Below are 19,357 nucleotides of genomic sequence, written 5' to 3'. Positions count from 1 at the left end.
CCTTGCATCTACAATATCTAAAATAAATTTGAAATGACTATAACTATTTTAACCTTTGGACAACTAGTCAATTAAATTATTTTTGATGCTCCAGCAATAAACAAAGACATTGATTATTGTCTACTGGTAATTAGGTGTAATTATATGTTAATTAGTACCTACAATGGGAAACAACAACTCTGACCTTGTCTAACAACAACTTAGACCAAATAGGCATTTTTTCCCCTGTCTAATTAGTGAAATAATTAGTTTTTAATACAATTAGCAAACTTTCCTGTCCGGTAGCTGGGTTTTGGGAGGAGGACTAATGTCTCCAGGTGTTCCACAACTAATGAATCATGTAGAACAGGCAGAATCCAGTCCACATGCCTTCACATTAAACTGCAATGGCCGGTGGGCTGACTAGCTTTGGCGGCGGAGATCTGGCTTTCTGGCAAGGAAAACAAACACACTGGAGAGGGACCAGCCATCTGTTCCCCTGGAAATGTGCTGAAGGAACCAGGATACAGCAAAGCCTCGCAATAAACATGTACAAAACCCAATTAAGCATTTTATTAACACATATTTCTCTCCTTTTTATTAACAAATAGAAAACAGACTGCCTGTACAACAGATTGAATGCTGTTTTTGCCTCTATGTGAACACAAAGTCAAATGAATTCTTCCCATGTCCACATTTTTCATCTTACTGTGTGCTCAGGCCATAGGAGGAAAGAAACACTTGAGTATGCACATATTTTCAGTCCAATGATGCTGTCGTGACGTTACGGGAGATTTGTCTTTACGAGCCACAGTGATAAATGATCAGATGGCCGTTAATACCACATGTGGAGAGTTCAGGAGGTTTTGGATTCCCAGCCTCAGCCGGTGAGGCGAGTCGTCTGTTTTTTGCCGGAGATTTTCCCGCTTCAGCTGCTAGTCTGAGCGAATGATGGATGGCAGAGGTTCTACTGGAGGTACATGACGGCTGTACATGTGTGTGCAGGTCTGTCGGGTCAAGGCCTGGCCGTTCAGAACAAGCTGACCTTTGACCTCAGCTGACCGGCCATGGAACAAGGACTTTGCAGTGGCAGCAAGAACACCATTTTCTTGTCTTTCTTTCACTCTATAGGCCTTTAGAATGGAAGGGTTTCCAGAATACGACCGTTTACTGCTATTCAGAGCAGAACGAGTCTGAATGTGTTCTTTCGTTTCATTAGTTTAGTCAGTGTCCTTAACGACAGCAGGTTCATCAAGGTCACTAACTCAGATGTAAGCATTTAATTTCTTTTATATTTGATTATACTGTTTTATAAAGTATCAGGAGGTGAAAAGGTTGTTTTTTTTATTTATAAAAGTTCCCCTTTTCCCACCAAATAAAAGTAGATCATTAAAATATAATAATGATAAAAAGTAAAAATCATCAGCAGCTCTGAATGCTCCTCTTACAATATTAGTAACCTGGTCATGTGAAAATACATGTCCACATGTGCTAAAAATAATTGAACAACATATATGAAAAATTACAAATGAATAATAATAATAATAATAATAATAATAATAATATAAGAAAAAATAAGAATAAAAAGAACCCCTTAGATACGCAATGATCAGCATAAATGATACAAATATTGTATTTTCTGGCAGATATACCAATCGTACTGATGATACAATAATAATAATGATAATAATAACAATAAAAAACAATGGCCAATGATGATGATCAATGTGAAAATAGTCATAATAATAAAGCAGTAAGGTAATACAGAGACAGGAGCTGTGCATTAGAGACCAGAATGAAGCTTTTGTTGCTGTTTTCAGAGAGAGGAACAGGACTGCAGACGACCTGTGATGTTTCCTCTCTTCTGATATTCCTTTTCTCTCTGTCTGTTTGTCAGTCTCTCTTTCTCCCTCCAGCTGTGGTGACTGAATAGGTAGGATGACTATGGCTCAGAAGGAAGTGGCAGCTTTCCGAAGGTGGCGTTCTGAGGCATTCTGGGAGTGGTTACGTTGCATAGTGATCGAAGCTGCCAAGGTACTCCAGAGCTGCTCTGTAGCACAGCTGGTACTGGTCCTGTACAGATGGGACACACACCATTAAAGGGGTCCTGTTCTGCTTTTTTTACATGTACATCTTTCTTTAGTGTGTAATATTGCTGTTTGAGCATGAAAAAAGTTACAAAACACAAAGTCGCTCCAACATTCTCTATATCCATGCGCTTTGTTTGTGAACTCCCTGAAACGCCTCCACTGTAGTCTTGAGTTTTCTTCTGGGAAGGAACATTTCACAATATTCCTCATTTAAATAATTCCCATACGGCAAAAGGGGCGGGGCCTGGTTGAGTTAGTTAGTAGTGTGTTGAAACTCTTGGTTATGGTAAGGGGCAGGACATTTCCCAAACACGCTTGAAGCAGTTAACCAATCACAACACACTCTTCCAGCTGACCAATCAGAGCATGTCGCGCTTTTGGGAAGGACCCCTCCTTCATACTACTCTTAGCATATATCTTTCTATGGCAAAAATAGTAATGTTAGTATACGATTCCGAATTTAGCAAGAGCGTTACTGACAGACTAGGAAGATAGGTTAGGTGCTGCAACAATGTCAAATATGTGAAAAAAAAAAAATGTGTTTTTGAACATTCAGGCATGAAAACCTGTTCTAGTAGAGCCTCAAAGCAAAATCAAGACTTCGAGAAAGGGCATAATAGGTCCTCTTTTAGTCTGCAGCACAGACTAAAACACCCTGAAGAGCATGAGCTAATGCTTTACCTAAAAATGAAAATTCTGCCTTCATGTTCTCACCCTCATTCCTCACTGATTTGCAGCAACATGAGAACTTTTACATTTTCAGTTGAACTATTTCTTTTACACGAGAGAGTGAGGTTTGTGTGAGCTTACCTCTGTCTGTACCATGGCAGGTCTCTGCGTGCGGAGCGTTTTTATGGTCTGGAACATGTCCACCACACCTTCATACCTCATCCGCTCCAAAACAATACTTAAAGTGATGAAGACTCCTGTTCTGCCGACACCAGCACTGAGACAGAGAGAGAGAGAAGGAGAGAGAGACAGCAGTTCAGCACACATATACAACATCTAAGGTTTGGGGTCAGTAAGATTTTTTTATGTTTTTGAAAGAAGTATGCTGATTTGCTGCTCAAGAAACATTTCTGATTATTATCAATGTTGAAAATATTTTTGTGGAAATAGAAATCTTTTGTAACATTATATATGCTTTTACTGTCATCAATTTAAAGGGATAGGTCACCCAAAAATGAAAATTATCCCATTACTTACTCACCCTCAAGCCATCCTAGGTGCATATGACTTTCTTCTTTCAGACGAACACAATTGGAGATATATTTAAACATATCCTTAGTCCTCCAAGGTTTATAATGGTTGTGAATGGGGGGCCGCATTGTGAAGACAAAAATAATGCATCCATCCATAAAAAAAGTAATAATCCATACGACTCCAGTGGGTTAGTAAAGGGCTTCTGAAGCGATGTGTTTCTGTTAGAAAAATATCCATATTTAAAACTTTATAAATAACTCAATTAACTAGCCTCCGGTGGACGACCGTAAGCAGAATGTGCAAGTCGATTTGCGGCGGAAGAGTATCCTTTGACCTGATGCACAACGTAATGACGAACGCGGAGGCGCAGAGGATAGAGCAAAACAAATCACCGGTCACGGATTATAAGTCTAAAATGATAATTTTTAAAGAGAAATGTTAGAGGATTTTCGATATAAGAGAAGAGGAGCTTACATTTGTTGCACAGCCCTATGTTTGAACCACGAGAGGCGTCTAAGCTTACGATACTCCTACATCCTGCGTCATACATCGCGTCAGAGGATTACTCATTTGGCGCAAGTCGACTTGCGCATTCTGCGTACGGTCGTCCGCCGGAAGCTAGTTATTTAAATTTATGAAGTTTTAAATATGGATATTTTTCCTACAAAAATGTAGGAATGTATGGATTACTTTTTTATGGATGGATGCATTATTTTTGGCTTCAAAATGCAGCCCCCTATTTGCAACTATTATAAACCTTGGAAAACTAAGGATATTTTTAAATATATCTCCGATTGTGTTCATCTGAAAGAAGATAGTCATATACACCTAGGATGGCTTGAGGGTGAGTAAATCATGGGATAATTTTCATTTTTGGGTGAACTATCCCTTTAATGCATCCTTGCTGAATAAAAGTATTAATTTCTTTCAAAAAGAAAAAATCTTATTGACCCCTGTACAGATACAAAGTAAGTTCTTAGATACATCCAGTAAAGTTTTGACTTAGATTTACAACATTTTGGACATTACTTTATATTTGAATATTTAATTTATCAAGCAGCACTACTACAAAGTACAAACACACACACTGCATGGTCTACTGCGCTCGATTGTTCTGCTTCTCACCTGCAGTGAACAGTAATTGGTCCGTCCTGTCCAAACTGCTCCTTGGTTTTGTGGACTTGGCCAATGAAATCAATAAAGCCCTCTCCTGTCTTTGGCACGCCTTGTTCTGGCCAATCGGTGAACTGAAACTGGCGGATCGTCCTAGACTGGCCATCCTGAGAAAGAGAGAGAGAGAGAGAGAGAGAGAGAGAGAGAGAGAGAGAGAGAGAGAGAGAGAGAGTTGTAAGAGTGTATTTTAAAGACACAGCATAGCTGAAGTCATGCGGTCACGTCTGCTAAACTTACCCTGGCATCTGTGACTTTAAACTCTCGTAAGATGTACTGCGGCATGTTGTATTCAGCCATGGGATCCACAACGAAGTACTGGTAGCGCGCAGATCTCTCTGCAGGCCAGTACTGATGACACTTCTCCTGTGGAGCAGAACACACACAGTTATGAGAGCGGTTTACACATAATTGCTTTGTCCAAACCCCAAAGCTTTTTATTTATTTTTTTTTAATTTTTTTAATTTTTAAATTTCTTGCCTTTTGTCGCTTTGATGTAATGCACAGAACGACAGCTTGAGGCCAGCATACAACTAGCTGATTTCCAGCATCATTACCATTTCATTAGCCATTCAAGAATAACAGTATTTTTTTTTGTATTAATTGCAGCAAAGTATTCAGCTTTTCCTCAAATGAACATTGCACATTGCACATTGCATGTTTATTTTGTTGTTGTTATTATCTGCTACACTTAAATCAGTCCCTCCAGAGGATTTTGCAAAGTTACAATTGCAAGAATTAATGCAAATATAATAGATCCCCGCGGCATTTGTGGCAGCTTGAATTTTTGCATATTTCCACAATTTTTCCACAAAAACATTAACCTGAGGTGGTTGTTTAACTGCCGGACCATAACTGATTTCAGTAATTAGGTACAAAATATTTTACAGTAACTGTACTTTTACTGTAACCAATACTAGTAGCATAACTACATAATGATTATTGTTAGGTTTTTATTGCAAAACAACACAAAAAATGTTGCAAATATCACAGCAATTTTTGAGAAAAGCTGCAGCAAATTTAGTCATTTTGGGATGCAAAATTAAAAAGAAAAAAACAAATTCTGATGGGACTGTTAAATGAATAAGAAAACAGATTCATGTAAATCTTTTGCAAACTGAAGCTGCACATACACATATTTCCATGACCGTGAATAGACTAATGCACAATCACACAGATACAAAGCTACTTCATGAGTAACTATCTCTTCATATTTCAATAAACGTCACGTTTTGCTGCTAAAATGCAAAAGTGTTGCAAGGTGTCACAGAATCAGAGGTTAAAATGTAAGCAAAATCAATCAAAAGTTTTTGACACTATCTAAATAAATTGAGTTGTTTTGAGTTGTGCTGCCTTAAAGCAGTGTTATCTTAGTACTATTCTAGTTTTTGTTAATGTTTTGAATACTATAAAAAAATTTTTTTTACATCGATATAGTTTTTAGTAAGTTTTAGTTTGTTTATTTAGTTTATTTTAGTTTTAGTTTTGGTTAATGATAACAGCCCTGGCTTAAAGTCGACAGTTGACTGGCTTAAAGTTTCACAACCCAATCAATTCCCAATGGATTCAGTCAAGTGCCTTGTTTCACTCTGAATCACATCACAGAAGTATAATGGGCTGCAAAGAGCACCTCACATTGACTTGGTTCATTGATGTGTGCAGGAATGTGAGAATCTATCACAACTCACCCGTCCCATCTCTCTGAGCTTCGTCAGCATCACCACAATGGTGGAGTTATGCTCCCACAGCATCCTCCAGAAGTCCTCTGTGGTTTCAGACAGCGGACCTTGTGTGGCGATATACGCCTTCTGCTGCCTGCAGGAACAACACATGACGATACAGTTTAAAAACACAAGAATCAACACAGAAAGTTAACAAACAGCTCTCTCCATGCATTATACAGCTCCTGTAGTGACTTGACTAGATTGAGGGAGGAGTGATTCCTCTAATCTAACAGCAGGAGGCGCTGCGGCTCTGTGACTGTGATCAGAAATGCATAAGACAGACAGAGGATGAGATAAAGTTGCAGCAAGAGAGAGGAAACAATGAACAGAGAACGAATGAGAGTGTGTGAGACAGGTGAGAAAGATGCTGGATGTGGAAGACAGGCAGAGAGACGTGATTGTGTTGTGAAGGCAGCAGAGCTCCAGATCACTCAAACTGTGTCACGTTCGGCAGCGTGGGGATGCTAGCGGATGCTTCCAGAGCTCATTTGGATGTCCTGCTGTGAGATCCCCGGGTCTCTGCTAAAGGTTTTTTGAGATAAACTGAGCAAATGCATCTCTGCTGTGCTCGAACAAGTGGAGGAAATGTCTAATCCACCTTCTGCAGCCTTTTTCTCATACAGTGATTTTATCACCGCAGGTCTCTGAGTGGCTGTACTGTTGGTCATAGTGAGTGTTCCTGCTGCTGAATTACTAACTGGGCATATTGGTGGTAAATGTCTTTTTTTCCCTTTTTTTTTTACTCTACATATTCTAGAGGGGAAGGTGTTTGTATACCTTGCAGTAGATGTATAATGCATCATTTCATCAACTAGATGATCAAAGCCTGAATCAAACTCACACAGAATACTGACACGGTTTTACATACATAAAAACCGTCTTGCAACCACCAAGGACACCTTAGCAACCCCCTAATAACCACCCAGAATACCCTGGCAACCACATTGCAACCACCAGAACACCATACCAACCACACAGCAACACCCTAGAAACAACCTATATACCACCACGAATACCCTAGTAACCACATAGCAACACCCTAGCAACCTCTTAGCAACCACCCAACACAACCTAGCAACCACCCAGAATACAAACCACATAGCAATGACCAACCTAGAAAGCACCCAGAACACTCTAGCAATTGCATAGCAACTACACAATATCATCCATTTTTTTTGAGTTTGATTAATCAAGGCCTGAATCAAACTCACACCGAATACTGACACAGTTTTATATACATAATTATGTTGGATTGAAAAGTCAACCATCTTGCAACATCCTGGCAACCACCCAGAACACCTTAGCAACCCCCTAACAACCGGCCAGAATACCCTGGCAACCACATTGCAACCATTAGAACACCCTACCAACCACATAGCAACACCCAATAAACAACCTAGTAACCACCAAGAATGTCTATCTTTCATGTTTTTCTCTGTCTGTCTCTCTGATCTTCAAGCTTTTACAACTACTTAAAACTTTTTATCCAGACTTTCTCAAAGTTTGTCTTGATGAAGTTTTTGATCTATTTTTATATCACAGTGAGGTGATATCATTGTGGATATATCTTACATAAAAATCATATATCAATGTGGGAAAAACAAGTCATAAAGGACAGTGAAATCGCTCACAGTAACATGAACTTCTCTGTCTTGCTGACACTGGACTACAGTATCTTACAACGATCCACTGTCTTTACTCCCATTGGTTGGAGCATCACATCACTGCATATTTGCATATATAAAATGTAGCATCGCTAGACACGCCCACATTGATCACAGCTGTGGACTCTTGCTGACATCAGCTCGTTTTGGTCACTGCAAATCACTTAATGAGTGAACGCGTCTTCACATAGGGAATGCTGGGAGAAAACCACATTCATCCAACATATGCTGAAGGGAAGCCTCTTCAGGGCTGAGAGAGAGACAGAGAAAGAGGGAGCCACACACACACACACATCTCACAGGTGTGATAGAGCCTCATTTGTTCACTAAATGACAGGAAGCGAAATTGCTGCCCCCCACCCATCACACAAACCCACACACACGCTCATCAAGCTAAAAGCATGTGAAAGCCCTTCTCCCTCTGTCCTTCATTACAAACACGATTACTGCCAATTACATTGTTTACACTTCAGTACGGCGGCAGATGCAGTGGGAGTTCTTTGATTGGCCGTTAATTTGATTAAGGGCCAATAATGAGCCCAGATTCTTGACACACCTCCATCCCTCCACCTCACATGACCCCTCAGCAGCAAAGGAAGTACTTCACATTTGATTCTGGATGTTATTAAAGGATTATTCCTATTGAGCACTGATATTTGCTGCAAACATTTGCTTGCAATGAATCAATGCATCCCAAGGATTATAGTCACAGATATTTTATATGACGCATATGAGACTGTATGGTCTATTGAGTAGATTGTACTATCTTAGGTAATATCCACTTTTCCAGTATTTAATTCACAGGAAACTCTTTAATTAAGTATTTTTACTGCACAATCCACTGAACAGACTGTACTGCAAGAAGAAATGATATGCATATTTATTGCTTAAAAAATAAGCATGTGTTTAGTATGTATACTATTATTACACTTTCTGGAATACTTCACTGTGATTTGTCAGCTGCAGCATTCTGTGGTCATACTTGTATGAGCGCTAAACTGTGTAATTAGCAGCATTGTCAGCATTCTGCTAAACATCTAATTTTTTGATCCATAGAAGAAAGAAAAAGAAATATGGGTTTTACAGTGGCATGAGGATGAGTAAATGATGACAGAACCATGAGATCAGGTAAAGACCAAAAAAGAAGGAAAACCTGTCCCCCAACCACCACTTTTAATGACTAATAATAATAATAATAATTGTATTATTATTTAATTATATTATTATTAATAATTGTATTATTATTTAAATTATAAAAATTAAAAAAATCAATAAAAAAATATTACTAGTGCAGTAATAAAACTGCACTGTAAAATAAATGACAATTTCTTCTTCTTATTATTATTAATAATAATAATTTTATTTTACAGAATACTTTTCAATAATTTACAGTACTAATATTTATGTCTATAAAAACTATTATTTTGCAATAAAAATGCAGGGAGATCTTAAAGCTTAAAAACAGATTTATAAGCGCTTCTCTTTACATATTTGGGAAGATGGCTGGTCCATGTTACATTTTCAAATGCATGTTATATGCGACCCAAACTCAACAGCGTTGACAGAGATGGAGTTTGTGTGTGGCAGCATTTACTGCGAAGCGAGCCACTCCGAGACACTGAAAACACTGAATCATGAGCTGCTCGTGTGTAAATGTACACAGTGTCCTACTTCACTCTAAAACACACAACACATCAGACTATATATTTATATAATTAAATCACAGCCTTCGCAATTCATGTGGGTCATATTTCAGAAAATACAGAAATCCATATAAATACAGAACACCTAATACAGAACCACTGGGAATTATTCAACCCACTGCAGTCTGCTGAACGTTTATCTGTGTGCGTGTGTGTGTGTGTGTGTGTGTGTGTGTGTGTCTGTGATAGATTGAGCGCTGCATGGAGACCGGACTCCTCATGACGGATAATCCTTTTATTTGTTCGCTGAACTGTGTTCATCAACTGTCAGCTCGTGGCCGCAGGGCCGTGCTGATTCCCCAGTGCTGATAGCGCTCCAGTTATGGACAGTCCTGCCAATAAGAACAATTTGTCCTGACAACTAGCAGCACAAAAGCAGTAGACATGCAGACGCAGACTTCCTAGATGGGCCATGACTCTGTGCTGTCACATCCAGCAAGAGTCAAAGAGACCGGGGACAGTGACGGAGAGCATGAATGGAAGCAGCATCGCTTCAGAAGAACACGCCATGTTTTATCTGATTTCTCCAGAGCCTGAGTCAGAGTTGCTCTCAATTGGTTCTCAGATCTCTGTTCATGACTTTGGGCAAAATTCTGAATTTAAGATCTGGCTCACTTTCAATTCAGGAGTGTGAGTTTGAATTAAAATGACTTTGAAATGAGTTTAAATTTAAAAATGACAGGAAGAGGAATTTACTGAATTATAATTGCACAACCCTGATTCTCACACACACGTACCTGTATCCATCGATGAAGCTGGCGTTAATGTAGTCGGACCCCTCCACCCCCCTGATTGGCTGCAGACACACACGGCTGGACTCGAAGGGCATGATGTTGACCAGTCGGTTCTTGAATTTGTTGCATGGCAGACTAGCGCTGATGAATCTGGAGGTGTGTGCTTTAGAGTTGGCCAGTTTCTGCAGTGAGAAAAGACACAGAACACATTCATATTGCTCTGAAATTGTGAAATAGACCGATACACATTACTGTTCAAAAGTTTGGGGAGGGTACTTTTTTTGGCGGAATGCATTAAATTGACCAAAAGTAACAGTAAAGACATTTATAATGTTACAAAATATATCTATTTCAAATAAATGCTGTTCTTTTGAACTTTCTATTAATTAAAAAATAAAAAATGAAGCAGCACAACTGTTTTCAACATTGATAATAATCAGAAATGTTTCTTGAGCAGCAAATCAGCATATTAGAATGATTTCTTGCTTAGTCGACCAAAATTTTTATTAGTCACAGAAAAAAAAATCCACAGGAAGTGGCGAAGTCACGCAGTCTGTGATGGGCCGATTGTCTGTGTGGTAATTACAGTACATCGGGCAGGACATCCAAATGCTCATCCAATCATTCATCGACCTGAAACATGTAAGTAGCAACTTTACATGGCACTTTAATGTTAACCTAGAAAAATGTGGGCTATTCCAAGTGTTTGTGTGGAGTGTGAAAGCTGAATAGTAGCGCACTTACTGCATAACAGCTAACATGGAGGTGCCGGTGCGATCACTTGCACTTAAAATACTCTGTCATTTTTGGTCATAAAGATAAGAGTAATATATCTTTTGAATCTATGAAGAGTCTTTTATTTGTGTGCACTCACAATAACAAAACGTTATGCTTTTGTAAAATAATGGAATAATGCCGTCTCTCTCTGTAAATTTGAGTGCACAAAAAAAAGGAAAAAAGAAAGAATCAAAACTCCATATAAACTTGCCTCACAGACATGAAAAATATATATATAGAAAGCGAAATGTCTACTCTTAAATGACCAAATTCAAATGGAAAACAAATATTCTCAGTTTATGTGTGAAATATGCACATAGGCATGTCCACTACTGCGGAGATGATGAGTCAGCATCGTCAACTTCATCACTGCAGCCGAAAAAAAAGAAAACACTAGTTGATCAATTAATTATTACAATGTTAGAGCAATCTCCTTACTGTTTTTCCCAGACACATTCATAATCATTCTGCAGGTGCGATATGGCAAGCTTGAATGCTGATTAGGCTAATAGGCATTAAAGGCTCTTTATTATGATTTATATGGTTTATTAATAAACGTGCAATTAATCGACTACTCTCTTAAAATGAACGACTACTAGTCGACCAAAAAAATCTGTAGTCGAGGGCAGCCCTAAAATAAATGCAGCCTTGGTGAGCATAAGAAACTTTCAAAAACATTAAATAAATCTTACCGACCCCGAACATCTTATTTGGCATCATTACAATGTGTTATAATCTGTTTTAGATATTAGAATCAGCATTGGCCATTAATTAATAAAAAAAAGGAGTGCTCTGGGTTTAGAAGTTAAGATCAAGTTTTTGTGGACTAATGTCGATTACAACAGAAATGATTTGAACTCAAAAGCAGTTTTCCACTGTCAACATTTGATGTCTTTCTTTAAAAGAGAATGAATGTTTTAAGTGGCTTTGTTCTCAAACTTAAAATGATACATGCTCTTTGAATCTCAGCATGTCACCAGGAAGCATCATGGGAAAAAACAGCCCATTAAAGTCATTCATGTTGTGCAGGGAATGCTAAATGTGTCTGCACACAGCTCCCACTGCACTAGCCCTTCTGGATCATGTGATTCTTCACAACATCAAGCATTTAAAACCTGATTACATCCTCAACGCATCTACAATGATCCTGCAAGTAAAACGTCGCTGAGTCTCATCATTCGGGCTGTGAAGCGTCTCTGAGGACAGCTGTTAAAGCCCGAACGTGCAGGAGCTTTTGCAGCAATGCATGCAGCAGCTATAACTCACCAGTCACAGATACAGGCTGTCAGCTTCTCCATCAGCTCCGAATGCATTATTTGAGTAATTAAAACGTGCACCTTTGCTTTGGTAAGGATGTTTCTGCAAAGAATTTCAATGTGCATGGCTTTTCTCTGACTACAGCGGGTTTTTTTGTTGACTTTCCAATGCAATGCCAATGCAGAAAATGCGTTACCAACAGACATGAGAATCATAAGGATTTTACAAATTCACTTTTAGATTCTTCGTCATTATTCCTGTTCCGTTAACAAAATCAGAAATGTTTTTGAATAAAACTTGCTTTTGAATTCCCAATTAGTGTTATTTTAGTATTATTTATATACTATTATAGTGTTTAATATTTTTAATTAGCTTTTATTTTTAAATTTTCAGTTTTCATTTGAAATTTTAGTTAATTTTGATTAGTTTTAAACATTACTATTAATTTTTTTATTATTATTTCAGTTCTTATTTTCAGTTTTAGTTTTTATTTCCAGTTAGTAATTTTAACACTTAAAGGGTTAGTTCACCCAAAAATTCTGCAATTAATTACTCACCCTCATGTTGTTCCACCGTAAGACCTTCATTCATCTTCAGAACACAAATTAAGATATTTTTGAAACAAAAGATTCATAAAGCTTTGAAGCTTCATGAAGCTGTATTTTGAAATTGGCCATCACTAGATATTGTTGAATAAAGTCGTTTTTTTTTTTTTTTTGGCGCATAAAAGGTATTCTCGTCGCTTCATAACATTAAAGTTGAACCACTGTAGTCACATGAACTGTTTTAAATATGTCTTTAGTAGCTTTCTGAGCATTGAAAGTGTTAATTGCCTTGTTGGCAATGGAGGCCTCACTGAGCCATCGGATTTCATCAAAAATATCATAATTTGTGTTCCGAAGATGAACGAAGGTCTTACGGGTGTGGAACGACTTGAGGGTGAGTAATTAATGACAGAATTTTCATTTTTGAGTGAACTAACCCTTTAAGTTTAAACTTCTTGCACTTAGATTCACAAGGCATTGTGTCGGTCATTGATCCAAAATTCAGTTCCATACAGCTGTATCCTAAACATTAAATCTGTTATGACTGGCTGTGATTTTGTGCCTTCATGCAGTGTTTTGCTTTCAGTGAAGAGAGAAGAACTGACACTGGAACCCTGTTGTGTCATGCCAGGTTAGGGAGATGTATGAGAATATGTGTGTCCATGTGTGTTTCTGACCTTAAACTCCAGTTCCATGGCGGTGACGGTGTCTCCGGGCGACACCTGAGTGAGTTTCTGGATGTGTGTGTACAGGCTCCGCGCAGGGACCTCCGTGTTCCCACAGGTGGCGGCCTCCAGGAGGGCCTCGTGGATGAAGATATACTGATCTTCCGTCTGCACCATGTAGTTCCTCTGAGCGCGCATGCAGGTCACGTGACCATAGATATCCACCGACTGCTCGTGCTTCATCCGCTCAAGCATGGCCTCTATTACGATAAAACAGCCTGTCCGACCCACGCCAGCGCTTCCATGGAAAAACAGGGAAATATCATATTTAGACTGAATTCACAGATGCACGTGCACACTTACAGATATGTGAGCGGAGATCATAGTCTACCTGCAGTGAACCACCATGGGTCCGGCGTCAGGTGGGTTGCAAGCCTTGACCCTGCGTAGAAAGGCTAAAATTGGTGTAGGGTATTCGGGAACACCGTGATCCGGCCAGGCCATGAACTGGAACTGCCGAACTTCCCGTTTCTCACTGGATCCATTCTGTTGGAACAGATTCAAGGAGACATATGATAAAAAAAAGGATTTTACTTGCTGTTTTAAATAAAATAGTATGTTTATATTATTATTATTTATATATATATATATATTATAAATTTATTCAGACACCTTGAACATTTCATTCATTAATACAGTTTATTCACTATAGTTTAAAAAAAATGGTAATAAAATATGACAAGATCTCAGAGTTAAACTGTGTCAGAAAAAATTAATCTTAATTATGTCAGATAACACTTAAGCAAAACATGGTCAGGTCAAAGTGTCTGAATAATTTTTGGTTCTATATTTTTTATCAATTTTACTGGTAGTCCACTGTATGAAGAATTTTTGGGTATAATATGTCACAGTTTACTTTATTTTGCTATCCTCACTTACATAAATAAACCATAGTGTCCTGCACCCACTAGTAAAAATATATCAAAAATATAAAAAATGTTTGAATAATTTTTGGTTTGACTGTATATATGTTACGTAACTTTTATATATTTAATTAACTAATGAATTAACTTACGACTGCCTACATTTTCATATCAGCACCTATTTAGTATTCATCTGGCCTGTTCTGATGAACTATGCTAGTACATGGAGGTTAGCTAATCAAAATATGTCTTAATGTTGCAGTTGCTAATCAGCTTGTTTAATAGTAAGAATCTGAGGGAGGACGCAAAATTGGCCATGGCAAACTAAGTTACAACTGATTTCTTCCCCAGGAAACCTTGACTAACAGTACAAGTGGACTTATATGGGGAAAAAAGGGGGAAATGCTACAAAAGTGCACAATTTGAACCCATGTACAAATCATTCATTGTACAAATCATGCATCATTCATTCATTCATGTAACCATTTACAGCAATCTTCTCTCAAAAAATTAATATGGGTAAAATGCCTTGTGGTGTAACTTGCTTCATCATAAACTGTGAAACAGAGAAACCTATTAAAAATGAACAATGTTAATAAAGTAAATATAATACAGTATTTTTTTAATCACTATACAAATCTTAAAGCCTATACAATTTGTCATAAAATCCTTTTCTATTTAGATAATCTTTTGAAAATGGTTTATCCTAGCAGACTCTAAGTTACCAAGAGGGAGTTTAGTCTCATACTACTAATTAAATTTGGATGTTTTTGTGGAACTATTTCCAGGTTCATTTATTCAGTTCTGCTGTGTGATGCCTCCACATCACAGAAAGACATTTCTAGAATTAATGAGCAGAAAAGTTTCATTCATTTGTGTTAATGCAGCGTATCTAACTGTGCTTCAAATTTAAATCAAAATGAACATCTAAAACTAGTTATTTTGAGTATATAGTTTTCAAATTATTTGTCACTTGAAAAAATTCAAAAAGTGATAAAAAAACAACAACAAAAGAAATGGTTAATTATCTATAAACACAAACAGACCTTATAGAGAGCGAAGGTTCTGACGCTGTAGGTGGCCAATTCCACTGTATCCAACATGGACACTTGAATCATGCCGTATGTTTCTGTTCCACGGCTCGGCCAGTACTGATCGCACTTCACCTACAATCACAAACACACACAAGCATCACACAAGGACTCACACTGTTCTTCTGCTTTAAAGACCACAGCAGACGGGTGAGAGGAGGACAGCTGAAGCTAATGCAGGGCTGTGTGGCCTGAGGGTCTCTCTCTGGCACTGCTTGGGCAGATGGGGGCATCACGCACCACAGAGTGTCCAGAACTGTGGCTGAACCTCAGGCTCTGATAACGCACACGGGTCACATACTGTGTGCATGCACACACACACCGAGCACAGAGGGCAGTGTTAGTAATGACCGGTATGGCTGGGGTTGAGATGCATTAGCGTGACCCATCTGGGCTTCGGTAAACACTGCTGTTCGTCCTAAACGAAGAACAGGTACAATCTGTGCACTTGTTCAAGCTAATTAATAAATACTGCTGACAAACCTAACCCCCCATAAAACTTTTAGCATTTTTAAAAAGAACTAAAAAATGTAATATTCATTTTTTTGTCTTTTTTCTTTGTGTCAAAATGTCATATTTTATTTTCCTTGTTGAGGACGTCCCTGATGTCTCCTTCTTCAAACCTTAAAAGGGAGTTTAGAAGGTATAAAGCCATTTCATATTGTGAAATGAATACAATCCTGTTATGTTTCAGGATGCACATTAAAGTATAACAGAGCACAGCAGGAGGTTTCTGGACGTACAATCACATTCGTTTTCTATATAGAGTAGGACAAGTCTGTTATTGACAGCACATAATACCAAGGCTTATTTTATATATATATATATATATATATAAAACATTGTATGGAACTAAATTTCAGTGAACTTAATCGATCGATATTATATTGCAGATTATATTAAATATGGCAAAACATGAGGTACATAATTCTATTAAAAAACTTTCATTAGATCACATTCATGTGCATGTATTTTGAGACTGACCATGTGGAGGAAAAACAAAATGACCATCTGGCCACACGGCAGGTGAGGGAACATGTAACGCCTCCCTCTCTCACAAGCACACATGCACACACATCACTTCCTGTTCAATAGACCTATGAGGACACTTATGGTCACTTACTTTTCTATATCATTCTCGGAAAGGCCACATGTTTGCATGTGTTTACGAGGTTGTTTTTGACATCCTCAAGAGACAGGAACACAAAAATGAATCGGTCACCGTTTACTCAACCTCATGGCATTCCAAACCTGTATGACTCTTATTCTTCTGTTTTTAAATATTTTTATCTGTACAATGAAAATTGTTGACATTTAAAACAACATTGGACTTTCATTATATGAACAAAAAAATAAAAAAAATAATGAGACATTTCTCAAAATATCTTCCTTTGTGTTCCCCAGCAGAAAAAAGTCATACAGATTTGGAGCAACATGAGGATGAACAAATGATGACAATTCCGGGTTGGGGAACATTGTCAGAGCAGAAGGCAGCATGTTTTCTTTCAGGATAATCTTGTACGTGGCTTGAGTTATGCATTCTTCGCAAAGACGTATCTGCCCGATTCTAGCCCTACTGAAGAACCACCAGATCATCACCAATCCTCCACCAGATTACACAGTGGGTGTGAGAGATTGTGGGTTGTAAGCCTTTCCAGGTCTCTGTCTAACCATTAGATGACCAGGTGTTGGACAAAGCTGAAAACTGGACTCATCAAAGAAGATCAGAATCAGGAAGATCTCTCTTTGTGAAGGATGTGTGACTCAAGCCACATACAAGGTTATCCTGAAAGAAAACATGCTTCCTTCTGCTCTGATAATGTTCCTCAGCTCGAAGGATTGTTCTTTTCCTGCAGGACAATGCTCCAATCCACACAGCCAGGCCAATCAAGGTGTGGATGTATGGATGGAGGACCACCAGATCAAGACCCTGTCATGGCCATCACGATCTCCAGACCTGAACCTCACTGAAAACCTCTGGAATGTAAGCAAGAGGGTCACCATAATAAAGCCAAGCTGCTTGAATTTTTTCACTAGGAGTGGCTTATTTTGACCAGTTGTTGTTTTCTGCAAATAAATGCTCCAAATGACAATATTTTTATTTGAAATTTGGAAGAAATGTGGTCAGTAGTTTGTAGAATAAATAAAATATGTTCATTTTACTCAAACAGACACATATAATTAATAAATCCTGAGAAACTGCAAATTTTGCAGTGATCTCTTATTTTTTTCCAGTGCTGTATATATATATATATATAGTCATTATTGTGATTAATAGTCGCTATAAGTTCCTACTTTAAAAATGTTTCTCTATAGAAAGTTTATCTATTTCCATATAAAGCCCAATACTGTCTTCTGAAAAACCTTGAGAACAATTCACATGCCATCTGCATCTCTCGCCATCACAAAACACCAGCATTTCTCTCACTCTTGGGCAGGAACCAGACAACACGAGTTCACGAGTGAAATCTCACCCTGCTCTTCTCCTCCAGTCTGGTCATCATGACGATAGTGTTGGTCCTCTGCTCCCACACCATCCTCCAGAAGTCACTGAGTGTCTCAGGCAAAGGACCTTGAGTGGCGATGTAGGCGTTCTGCTTGCGGTAGCCGTCAATGTAGTTGCCATTGATGTAATCACTTCCCGGTACACCTGCGGTTCAGCAGTGCAGTGTTAACACACATTTAAATGCTGCTAACTGAACATACATTGTACAAAACATGTCCTTGGTAGGCTCACTTGGAATGCGCACAATGAATTTGTTTTTTTACAGGTTCTATTTTCTATTTATGATTTGAAATGTTAAACAGCATTGAGAGTACTCTGACATTATCCAAAATATTTAATAAACAGACATGATTTAGAACTTGAAGGCCTTTCACAATATTCAGTAGGTGTAGATTCTGTGCAGAACTCATCATTGCTGAATCTCTCTTTATTTTGAGATGTCAAGCTACATACACTGCTTTTCAAATGTTTGGGGTTAGATTTTTTTGAAAGAAATAATAATTTCACTCAGCAAGGACGTATTCAATTAATCAGAAGTGAGTTCTATTCACAAAAGAATTCTGAAAAAATGCATCACGGTTTCCACAAGCAGCAAAAACTGTTTTCAACATTGATAATGTTAAGAAATAATAAGAAATTATTTCTGAAAGATCATTTGACACTGAAGACTGGAGTAATGATCCTGAAAAATCAGCTGTGCCATCACAGGAATAAATTACATTTTAAAATACATTCAAATCTAAAATTTTATTTTTGATCAAATAAATGCAGTCTTGCAAGTGAGTAGAAGAGACTTGTTTCAAAAACATTAAAGAATGTTAATGACACCAAACTTTTGACTAGTAGTATAAAATAAGTGGGTTTTCGATTTACCATCAACGGGAGTCAGCACGACTCTAGAGTGATCATAAGCGATGACGTTTGCATAGCGGTTCTTGGGCTTGTTGACCTCTAGGTTGGAGTTCTCCCAGGTGAACTGCTGGCCAGGGTCAATAGACTGCAGGACAGAAGGACAAAACATGAACAAGGTTAGTTAGAAATCTAGACCATTAGCATTGAGAGAATAAATGAAGAAAAAGACCCCCCCCCCCATCCCCTAAACTTGTGCCATTGGTTAATCCAAACAATGACATGTTGATTCATGAAAACCTATTTGTGGTAACATAACTTATTCAGGATATTCAGTGAGAAAAGAAATAGGGAAACAGTATAACAATTTTACCAGGGAATTGACTGGAAATACATGACAGGTCACTAGAGGGAAGGGTTTTAAAAATAAGATGGTTTGGTGACATCAGCTAAAACAAGAGAGGTTGGAACAAGTTT

At 38.1% G+C, this 19,357-nt stretch overlaps 1 protein-coding gene across 14 annotated transcripts in view; it reads right to left on the bottom strand.

Annotated features, from left to right (window-relative positions):
• Positions 1 to 537: 537 nt before the first annotated feature.
• Positions 538 to 19,357, bottom strand: part of ptprfa (protein tyrosine phosphatase receptor type Fa) — a 244,120-nt gene continuing 225,300 nt past the window's right edge. For all 14 annotated transcript variants that reach the window (XM_051896608.1, XM_051896606.1, XM_051896609.1 and 11 more), the window contains 11 exons: positions 18,905 to 19,028; positions 18,000 to 18,175; positions 15,481 to 15,600; positions 13,903 to 14,057; positions 13,524 to 13,809; positions 10,271 to 10,449; positions 6,131 to 6,257; positions 4,683 to 4,808; positions 4,398 to 4,552; positions 2,880 to 3,015; positions 538 to 2,052 (listed from right to left, as the gene is read on the bottom strand). In XM_051896608.1, the coding sequence (XP_051752568.1) occupies positions 1,984 to 2,052; positions 2,880 to 3,015; positions 4,398 to 4,552; positions 4,683 to 4,808; positions 6,131 to 6,257; positions 10,271 to 10,449; positions 13,524 to 13,809; positions 13,903 to 14,057; positions 15,481 to 15,600; positions 18,000 to 18,175; positions 18,905 to 19,028 (1,653 nt within the window). In that variant the 3' untranslated portion in view covers positions 538 to 1,983. The remainder of the gene's footprint in view (positions 2,053 to 2,879; positions 3,016 to 4,397; positions 4,553 to 4,682; positions 4,809 to 6,130; positions 6,258 to 10,270; positions 10,450 to 13,523; positions 13,810 to 13,902; positions 14,058 to 15,480; positions 15,601 to 17,999; positions 18,176 to 18,904; positions 19,029 to 19,357) is intronic.

This window comes from Ctenopharyngodon idella, chromosome 6 (assembly GCF_019924925.1).
Source record: "Ctenopharyngodon idella isolate HZGC_01 chromosome 6, HZGC01, whole genome shotgun sequence".
Taxonomy (NCBI): domain Eukaryota; kingdom Metazoa; phylum Chordata; class Actinopteri; order Cypriniformes; family Xenocyprididae; genus Ctenopharyngodon; species Ctenopharyngodon idella.
This window is presented reverse-complemented; position numbering and strand designations above follow the sequence as displayed.